The 11,126-nt window shown below is 35.4% G+C and overlaps 1 protein-coding gene across 1 annotated transcript; it reads right to left on the reverse strand.

Moving 5' to 3' along the window:
* Positions 1 to 1,025: 1,025 nt before the first annotated feature.
* LOC101901690 (retinol-binding protein pinta) lies at positions 1,026 to 6,497 on the reverse strand. Its single transcript, XM_005182088.4, has 3 exons — positions 6,151 to 6,497; positions 2,047 to 2,416; positions 1,026 to 1,980 (listed from the first exon to the last, which is right to left on the reverse strand). The coding sequence occupies exons 1-3, from the start codon at positions 6,450 to 6,452 to the stop codon at positions 1,777 to 1,779; spliced, it is 876 nt and encodes a 291-aa protein (XP_005182145.2). The 5' UTR covers positions 6,453 to 6,497; the 3' UTR covers positions 1,026 to 1,776.
* Positions 6,498 to 11,126: the final 4,629 nt, after the last annotated feature.

An 11,126-nucleotide genomic window follows, 5' to 3' on the forward strand; every position in this document is an offset into this window, starting at 1 on the left:
TAGACCCAACAAAGTATATATATTCTTGATCAAAGTATATATATTCTAAGACAATTTTGAGCTTTCCATCCGTCCGTTTGTTGTAATCACGCTGGAGTCAAAACGAATTAAGATAGGAACATTTTTCTATGGAATTGTCGGAAATTCTACACAAGCAGTTCCGTGTGAGTACTTTATCCTCTGAAAAAGTATTATTTATATAGGCCCACGATATCATATAGCCCCCATATAACGGTACCCCCCGATATTCGGTGTTTTGATGATTTTAGCCACATTTTTCAATGGACACAAATTACTTATGCCGGACCACGTCTTCGTATAGCCCCCTATATAACGGGTTTCATTTGAGCTGTATTTTTCGCCTGATTTTTTTTTTTTTTTTTGAAAAATTTTCAAGTTTATTCCAAGTTGTCGAGGGTATTAAAAGTTCGGTTCGGCCGAAATTAGCTACTTTTTTACTTGTTTCTAAACTAAATTTATTAAAAAGCACGTTAAAAGGTATCAGTTGACACTGCCGACAAATGTATACCCTCAGCTAATGTTCGATTGTTTAAATAAATTTTGACTTCTGTTGTGATTATTCAAATTATTGACCCTCTATGGAGTAGGTTCTGAAGAAATGATCCAATATTGTCCCTTTCGTATCGGACATAAATAAATATGATATAAATATTGAAAAGTGAAAATATTAAAATGTGTGTGAGTTACCAGATATAATCAACTGAAGCATTCCATTTTCATACTTCATTTAAGACAGATACAAATATTGGCATGGTCAAAATAAAAAGAAAATCCAACATTTATATCCAAAATCATAAATTCCATATTTATCTCCGCTTTCTAGTTAGGGGAAATATTTAGATATAGAAAGTTATAAAGAATCGCCAACTTGTTTCGCAAGTTATGAGAGATAAAGGTATTAAATTTGTCACCCTTTGAGTGAGGTACCAGAAAGGGTTCACAGATATAAAACTTTCACAACAGATCTTATGTTAGGGAAAATGTTCGTTCGCTTTCTTTGAGCGTTTTTAAACTTTGAACCCTATATGGAAACCATAAGAAATGGTCAGATCTCTACCATTATTACAACAGATCTTGTGTTGACGGAAATATTGAGATCTACTAAGTCTGAATGAAATCGAATTTTAATTAAGCGTTTTATCAGCTTTGGAGATATTCAATATTTTGACCTTTTGTGGGGGAGGTACCAGAAGGAATGAACCCAGATATCCCACCTTCTCAGCAGATCTTGAATTAGTAGAAATGATGGGATGTGCGAAGTATGAAGAGAACCGGATGCTTATTTCGTTTTGGTAATTCAAAACTTTGACCCTTTGTAGGAGAGGTACCAGAAGGAATGGTCCGATATTGCCCATTTCCGAACTTGATATAAATTTTATAATAATATTACGATGTTCCAAGTTGGAACCAAATCGGATACTCCCTTCGATAGTTATCCTGCGCACCAGTCAGCTAGTCCGACACACGGACGGATCGACTCTAAATGTCTTGAAAAGGATTTGGCCCAAAGAGACCTAGGGTAAAAGACCGTTATTTCGATGAGGCACGTTTTGGCGGTATCAAATGATATATACCCTCTAAAGCCACTTGGCTGAGGGTATAAAAATAACATTTGATTGCAGATTCTTTAAAAACCTGGATCTGTATAAAAAAATCTGCTGTACATGACTTCAATATGATGTGTAATCCGGTCACTTGGTGAAAATACAAAATAAACTTATAAATTAACAGAAAATTTAAGAAAATTATTAAACATTAATTTTTCTTTCTTCGCAATCTTTCATCAATCCCGCACTCCGCATTACGCTTAAAATAATCCCGATGCTCATCGATGACTTTTTCATATTCCCTGCAAGCATTTTCCAGTGAAGAGTTTTCGCCGCCAAAATCTCGCGGAAGATATTTCTTGGGAAAAACGTCGGCGAATTTTTCAATATTATTGCCATTGGAGATATGGATCTAAAATCGAAAGAAAACGAAAAATTACAAATATTGCTTCCGTAGAAGTTTCAGAAATATACTCACTCTCTTGCGCAACTTTTCCGAACAACATGACAGCGCGAAATTGAGCAAAGTCTTCACCAAAGATGGACAATTTAAAATCAATAGCCTTTTGATGCGCAACGGCAATGCCTTTTCGCTGAACCGCATCACCTCCAGTATCATTTTCGGTGTCAGTTGACGCAAATGTTGCACTGTCACTTTGGATAAATCCGAAACAATGACCAAACCTTCAATGCAGGCATAGGGATCGCTCTGTAGCACAATTTCCGCCATGGTCCAGATGTAACGTGAGATTTCGGTGTTTGTAAACTCGTAGGGCTCATAACTCACTTGCTCGACTATTATGCGGGGACCATGCTCCATCAATGGTGTCGGTAGGAGGATAAGACATCTGAAAAATAATAAAATTTCGAATGAAATATAGTTTTGGTAAAATTAAATCGAATGTGATATTGAATCTAAGCAGCTGTATGGACATTTGAATCTCGAATAAGTAAAAATGTCCGAACAGTTCTACTGTAACAAACTAGTCAATGCAATATTTTTTTTTCTAAAAAGGTGACGTAATCAATTAAATGTTTTATAACCAACAACACAGTAGTTGTTTGTGTAATGTCTCAAAATTAGTGATAATGATTTTATAATTTTTTTTGTTGTTTTTGCAAATTATATTTCATTCTTCCGAGATTGATTATTACTCTCAGCCACGTGGCTACAGAGGGTATATGTCATTTGATACGGCCAAAACGTGCCTCATCGAAATAACGATTTTAGACCCTAGGTTTCTTTGGACCAAAGGGTCGAAGTTTGGAATATTTATAACATTAAAAACCGGTGAAGAAAGTCCTAATGTCGGACGGTGCCGACTTTATGATACCCTACACCACTTTGCTAATTTAGTAGAGTTCCACATAACAATTAAAAGTTTTTTATGGGAGAATTCAATCATATGATTAGCTATGATAATAATTATAATTTAAAGTTCAAGGGACTAAATATGACGAAGCACTTGTATCTTTTAAATTCGGACTTGTATTGCCCATTTGGTGCACAATTAATTTGAAATCGGATAAAGATATATATGGAAGCTATAGCCAAATCGGAACCGATCTGGATAAAATTCGGCAAAAATATTTCTGAGCTGTATTTGATATATTTTCCTGAATATCGTTGTTACGGAGTGCATATTACGGCTGTGGGTAACATATATAACAAATCGGATAAACAGTATATATGGGAGCTATAGCTATCTGAACCGATATTTACCAAATTTGACATACTAGCTTCTAGACTCAATTTGGTCATATGTGCCAAATTCCATCCCATTTGGACATTGGAAAAGTAACTATGGGTCTATCTCGCTTCCTTCTCCATGTTACAAACAAATGCACAAAGACATAATACCCTTACCATTATGTGGTGTATGTACATCAGAACACTTCTTCTGGTACCTCTCCCACAAAGGGTCAAAATTTCGAACAACTCTGAAGGTCGTATGCGAAATGATGACCGATACCTGTCAAACTAAACATATATCATTATCTCTACTAACACAAGACCTGGTGTGAAGACGAAATGTATCGGTCCAATCCTTGAGGTACCTTCCCCACAACGGGCCATATTTTTGAATAATTAAATCTCTTATAAAATGCGAAATTTGGCACATCCCATTGTTTCTACTAACACAAGATCTGCTATGAAGATGGGATATATTGGTCCACTTCTTCTCGTACCTCCCCCACAAAGGGGTCAAATTTTTGAATAACTATGAAAGTCATAAAACGTGAAATGAGCGTCCGATTATTTTCAAACTTGGCACATCTTATTGTTTCTACAAACAGAAGACCTGGTGTGAAGACGAAATGTATCGGTCCACTCCTTCCGGTACCTCCCCCACACCGGGTCAAATTTTTGAAAAATTAAATCTCTCATAAAATGCTAAATGAGCGTCCGATTATTTTCAAACTTGGCACATCCCATTGTTTTTACTAACACAAGACTTGCTGTGAAGATGGGATATATTGGTCCACTTCTTCTCGTACCTCCCCCACAAAGGGGTCAAAATTTTGAATAATTATATCTCTCACAAAATGCGAAATAAGCATCCGATTCGATTCAAATTTCACACAAACTAATATTTTTACTAACGCAAGAGCTGGTGTGAAGATGGTATATATTGGTCCACTCTTTCTGGTACCTTCCCCACAAAGGGGTCAAAATTTTGAATAGCTATAAAACTAATAAAACTCGAATTGAGAATCAGATTACTTTCAAATTCGGCACATTCCATTATTTCTATCAACACAAAATGTGCTGTGAAAATGGAATATATAATTCCACTCCTTCTAGTAACTGAAAAATTTTGAATAATTATACCTTTTATAATTTGCGAAATAAGCATTCTCAATTCTCTTCAAATTTAACACATTTCAATATTTTTATCAACACATAATCAGGTGTGAAGATGGTTTATATCGGTTCACTCCTTATGGTACCTCCCTCACAAAGGGTTCAAAATTTTGATTAACTATGAAGATCATAAAACGCGATATAAGCAACCGATTCTCTTCAAATTTCAAACATTTCAATATTTTTGTGAACACAAGATCTGGTGTAAAAATGGAATATATCGGTTCTCTCCTTTCAGTACCTCTCTCTCACAAAGGGGTCAAATTTTTGAATAATTAAGCTCATAAAATTCGAAATAAGCATTCGATTCTCTTCAAATTTCACACATTTCAATATTTCTATCAACACATTACCAGGTGTGAAATTGAAATATATCAGACCACTCCTTCTGGTACCTCCCCCACAATGTATATATATTTTTGATCAGCAAAATGCTATGTCGATTTAGCGATGTCCGTCCGTCTGTGGAAATCACTCTAGCTTCCGAACGAATTGATGTAGGTTGATATTATTTTACTCAAATGTATATTGTGTCTGCAGGACTTTTGGTATTGAAAATGGTTCATGTAGATCCACGTTTTGGTATATCCCCCATATAATGGTAACTCCCTATTTTCGGTATTTTGGTGATTTTAGCTACATTATTCACCGGAATTGTTTCAAATTTGGTATTTGAGGTTCGAAATTGATACTACAGGCTATGACAGAAAATTGTCTGTGCAGGTCCACGTTTTGGTATAGCCCCCATGGTACCTCCCTATATTCGGTATTTTGATGATTTTAGCGACATTATTAACCGGAATTGCTTCAAACTTGGTATTTGAATTTCGTAATGAATACTGCAGCCTATGACAGAAAATTGCCTGAGCAGGTCCACGTCTTCGTATAGATCTCATATAACGGTACCTTCCGATATTTGGTATTTTGATGATTTTAGCGACATTATTCACCGGAATTGTTTCAAATTTGGTATTTGAAGTTCGCAATGGATATTACAACCTATGACAGAGAAGTGTCTGTGCAGGTCTACTTTTTTGTATAGCCCCCATGGTACCTCCCTATATTCGGTATTTTATGATTTTGCATTATTCACCGATTTTTTTGGTACATTTGAATATTGTTGTGGCTCATGACCATAGTTGCCTATGCAGGTTCACGTCGTATTGGTATAGCCCTCCCTATATTCGGTATTTTGATGATTTTAGCGACATTATTCACCGGAATTGTTTAAATTTTGGCATTTGAATTTCGTAATCGATACTGCAGCCTATGACAGAAAATTACCTGTGCAGGTCTACTTTTTTGGTATAGCCCCCATGGTACCTCCGTATATTCGGTATTTTATAATTTTAGCTACATTATTCACAGATTTTTTTTCGGTACATTTGAATATTGTAGTGGCTCATGACCAAAGTTGCCTATGCAGGTCCACGTCGTATAGATCCTAATATAATGGCTACATTCTGAATTTTTAAGATTTTAAGGGAATTTTTAAAAATTTTTATTGGATTTTATTTTTATTTAGTTATTTTTTATTTATTTATTTATTTGTTTATTTATTTAATTTTTTTTTTTTTTTTAAATTGCCAAATTCTTTCCAAATGGTGGAGGGTATTCAAAGTTCGCCCTGGCCAAGCTTTTAGCTTTTTTACTAGTTTTGTTTTTATCAAATATTTTAAACGACAACAAAATATTCATTCAAGTATATTTTCTTACCCCGTCCGGTGAATCTTACGAAATGTTGGATCGTCTACATCTTCCATAGATCGCAAATGTGGTGATTTCGCCGAGAGCGTATAGAAATTGTTTAGTTTTTCTTTTGCCTTTTCCAAACTATATTTACTGCCACGAAGAAATTGTATTAGAAATTGATCTTCCATGCAGGCCTTCAAGTGGGGCTTTTGTCGTATCCATGCCTTGAGAACATTCAGATCCTCGGCAATTCTCTCTGGTACTTCTCCCAATTCTGTGATTGCATTTTTTTGCAATTCCTCCGGCAGCGGTCGAATGTCTGGCATGTTGAATGAGCAAACTGTAATTTCATACTGATTATGAAAACCCCTAAGCATGAACTTTAGTAGCAGTCATTAGTAGTACGTGTTTTTATTATTGATTCAATGGAATTACAAACAAACTAGTTTGATAATAATTTTACATAAATTATTAAATGTGGATTTTGATTCAAGTAATTGAATTGTGACGTTGGACGTTGGTGTAGAATGTTTTGATTTTCAGCACCACAATAAATAAGAGGCGGATGCTATAATAGTTTCAATTCATTCAATTATTTAGAGAAAATATGCTGTCTTAGGCTTAATGAAATTCACTTTTAAATGTTCCAAATAAGGAAAAGCCTTATTTTCACAGGATTTACATTGTAACCCCGGATGGCCAAAAATGGACCACTGTTAGTGTTATTCATATAATTTTTTGGTTACACTGTGCTACAAAAATTAAATTTTTTTCAATAAATCAAGGAAAATCCTAATAGATAATGAAAGTGGGGCTAAAAATAGAAGAGACGTTTATCGACGTTTTGAAAGTTACATAGTAGAGTACACCGAATAGAGGAGCAAGTTCCACCCTCTTCCACATTTTTTTTAACATTTTTCGGATTAAGATTTCTTTACATTGCCGGTTTGAAATGTCTTCGACAATTTTGCAGAAACAATATTAAGATCATTTTAGTCATCGAGTCATAAAAGGAATTATTTGGTCTCTTTTTTAAAGCTGCTATAAAACGTGATCGTAGAAAGTCAAAATATTCTACAAATTTATTTGCCATACAATTCTACTATGGGTCCCAAAATACAAAGAAAAAAACATTAAAAACACTTTTTATACCCTAGAGAGGGTATATATCATTTGATAGGGCCACAACGTGCCTCACCGAAATAACCGTTTTAGACCCTAGGTTTTCTCCGACCAAATTCCTTTCAGATCAATTGGAACCGACCTACCCAAAAATATCCGATTCAATCCAAACTTGGTACATCGTAATATTGTGAGATGGGCAACATCGGAATATTTGCATCAGTGGTAGGTCAGGTGCAAAAATGGTCAATATCGGTCCACTTCATCAAGTACCTCCCCACAACGGGTCAAAATTTTGAATAATTATAAATCTTATAAAATGTGATGTAAGAGTACGATTGTTTTTAAGTTAAACACATCACAATATTTTTACTAACCCAAAGTCTGGTGTTTAGATGGCATATATCGGTCTTCTCCTTCCGGTGCCTCCGCCACAAAGGGTCAAATTTTGAATAAAACACGAATTTAAGATCCGATTCCATTCAAACTTAATACATCTTAATATTTACATCAACCTAAGATATGTTATAAAGATGGTAGAGATCGAACCATTCCTTCTGGTACCTCCGCCACAAAGGGTCAAATTTTGAATAACCAAAACGATAATAAAATCCGAAATTAGCATCCGGTTCTCTTCATATTTCTCACATCCCATTATTTTTATTAACACAAGATCTGCTGTGAAGATCGAATATATCGGTCCACTCCTTCTGGTATCTCCCCCACAAAGAATCAAAATTTTGAATATCAATGGCGCTCATAAAACGCAAAATTATCATCCGATTCCATTCGGACTTCGCATATCTTTATATTTTAATCAACATTTATATCATATTTATTTAGGTCCGATACGAAATGGTCAATATTGGCCCATTCCTATGGAACCTGCGGGTCAACAATTCGAATAATCATAAGAGAAGTCAAAATATATTTACGAGCATTGGCTGAGGGTATACATCTATTGGCAAAACCGACCGTGCTAGAATGTACAATAAATTGAATTCTTTGTATTGGAAATGAGCGTAACAGACGGAGTACAGTTTGAACTTGTGAAGGCTTTGCTTTTGCCGAAATTCTTCGTTACTTTTTAAGTTAGGTATAAAAGGACGGACGATGGCAGAATCGGAACAGTCAACCCCAGACCAGTAAAGAATCAACGTCGACCTCGGTAAGTGATATAATCATCAGTCAAATCCTCAGGTATCCTAGAACATCCTTGCGTATCCTCCAGACATACTTGCATATCCTGTGGACCTCCTTGAAGAGTCCTGTGTCAGACCTTTCATATCCTTTGGAAGACCCATATGTCCTTTTATTATCCTAGAATATCCTAGTAGCCTGCTTGAGTAGTTATTAAGGTCTCTTACAGCCCTGCCTTTAAATATCCTTGAAGGCTGCTTGACTGCTTATTAAGGTCTCTTGCAGCCGTATCGGTCCTTGCACTCCTTCATAGGTCCTGCTTAAGTACTTATCACGGTCTCTCGCATAAAATCCTTTCCGTAGACTTGAATACACCATCCCTAATCCTTAGGACTAATTCCAGCTTCCCTGTCCCGTGTCTCGAGTACTTATCTAGGTCTTGAGTCGAAGTACCGATTCCCGACCAAAGACGCGTAGGATAATTTATACTTACCATAGAATAAGTACATTATTCAATAATAAAACGTAATATCAAAGGAAAACAACAGTCTTTCTCTTTCTGATTGAAAAGAAACAAATTATTGGTCCCCGGCGAACTACTCCAGCCCAAGGCAAGAAAACCTGTCGTTACGAAGTGTTTAGTTCCCAAAATGTTTTAAATGGTATCATTTGGTATTATGTGAACGGATTGAGTTAAAAACTTGAAATGTGGTATAAGAATCAAGGTTGGAAAGTAAGTTTGATAAGTTATATTGTGGTTTTGGAAATGTGTATTAAGTGTGCTAGCGGTACTAAATGGTACTATATTTGGAACAATTTGGTTAAAGGTGAACGGATGAAGCTGGAATTTTGAAATTTTTTTTATTGGGGACCCTATTGGTGGTAGGTTTAAGGTAAAAAGGTGTTTTTTGGAAATGTAAACTACAAGTGTACAAAAAGCACTAAATAGTACTATATTTGGTACAATTTGGTATTGGGTGAAATATATTGCTTGAAATTTGGAAATTGGTATTAGGGTCGTTGTTTATGTGTAGCCTAGACATATGGAGGTGGTTTTGGAAATGTGTACCATAATTGTACGAAAAGTACTGAATTGTACTATAATTGCTCGAAAGGTACTATATAGTACCAAATTTTGTATTGGGAGAAAGGATAGAGCTGATATCCTAAAAATTTGATATTGAGGCCTCTGTTGGTATTTGGGGTTTAGATCTGGTGGTTATTTTGCAACTACGTACTTTAATTGTTCGATAAGTACAAAATGGTACTGTATTTGGTACTGTGTAAAGGCATAGAGCTGGAATCCCGAAATTTGATATTGAAGTCTCTGTTGGTATCCGGGATTGAGATATGTTGTTGATTTTGGAAATGTGTACCATAATTGCACGCAGAGTACTAAATGGTACTGTATTTGGTATTGGCAGAAGTGAAAGAGATAAAATAAAATTTTAAATTTAAATTATAGATGGTATCTGTGTTTCAGATTTTGTGATGGTTTGAAAAACCTTCTATATTTGTACGAAAAGTACTAAATGGTGCTATATTTGGTATGGGTTTAAGGGTCGAAATCCTCGAATTTTATATTGAGGTCTCTGCTGGTATCTAGGATGGAAATATAAGGCAGGTTTTGAAAATATGTACTTACATTGTACAAAGTGGTACAAGATTTGATGTAGAATGGGGACATGGAGGTGGCTTTGGAAATGTGTACTATACTTGTAAGAAAAGTATTAAGTGGTACTAAATTGGTTGTTGAGATATGGATGTATTATCTGCAAAATTGTTATATACAGAGTGAGATAAAAAAAAAACTGCAACAAAGTCAAACGCCACAATTTTCACATTTTTTTTTAATTTTATTGAAAGAAAGCAGAAAATGCCGGAAATAACATCAAATTTTAGAGTAAGTTTAGATTTGTTCAAATTGTTCACCTTTGGCACGAGTTATGGCCTTCAACTGCGCTGGAAGCTAACATTGCGGTCGTATAGTTATCTCGTTTGACTGTTATCGTTTTTAGCATTCACTACTTTCTCGTTGTTAAGTCGTGCATTAATCTCCGTAAAATCGTCGATAAAGCATTTCCCAAAGAAGGCCATAACTTTGGGCCGATGTTGATATGGCACCAACCTAAATAACATATCCTTCAAACATAAAAAAATAGATGAATTGAAATCTAATTTGAATTGCAATTAATTAATAGCTCTATCTCACATGTATGCTGTGCCAAAAATACCCAGTGGTTGCATCAACTTTACTCAACGTCCGTATGGCATGCCGGACATAAACATCACAGGATGGAATAAAAATATTACCTCTTCGCAACCACGTTGAAAAATCCAAAAGTTTCGTAGACACAAAGAAGGGCGACAGTAATTGTACGGTGATACCCAAGTGCCGAACTTCATGCTGCAACGTTGTGGTAAAATTACGCATATAGGCCTTGGTGGCACTATATATGCCCCCATAAGGTGTTGGATGTGATTCCAGACATGAGGATATATTTACAATGCAACCTTTTGTTCCATCGGCTTGCCAGACACGGACAAAGTGGAGACTCATCTCAGTGGCTGCAGCCATGTTGATATATATCATATCCCAGATAAGTTTGTTGGGTTAGGACCACATCAGATTGGGCTTATCGGTGTAGATGCCAACATTGTTGACTGGAAATTAAAAAAAAAAAAAAAAACAATTAAATAATAAAATATGAACCTTTGTTTGATTCACTCACCAAGCA

Source organism: Musca domestica, unplaced genomic scaffold (genome assembly GCF_030504385.1).
Source record: "Musca domestica strain aabys unplaced genomic scaffold, Musca_domestica.polishedcontigs.V.1.1 75, whole genome shotgun sequence".
In the NCBI taxonomy this organism is placed as follows: Eukaryota; Metazoa; Arthropoda; class Insecta; order Diptera; family Muscidae; genus Musca; species Musca domestica.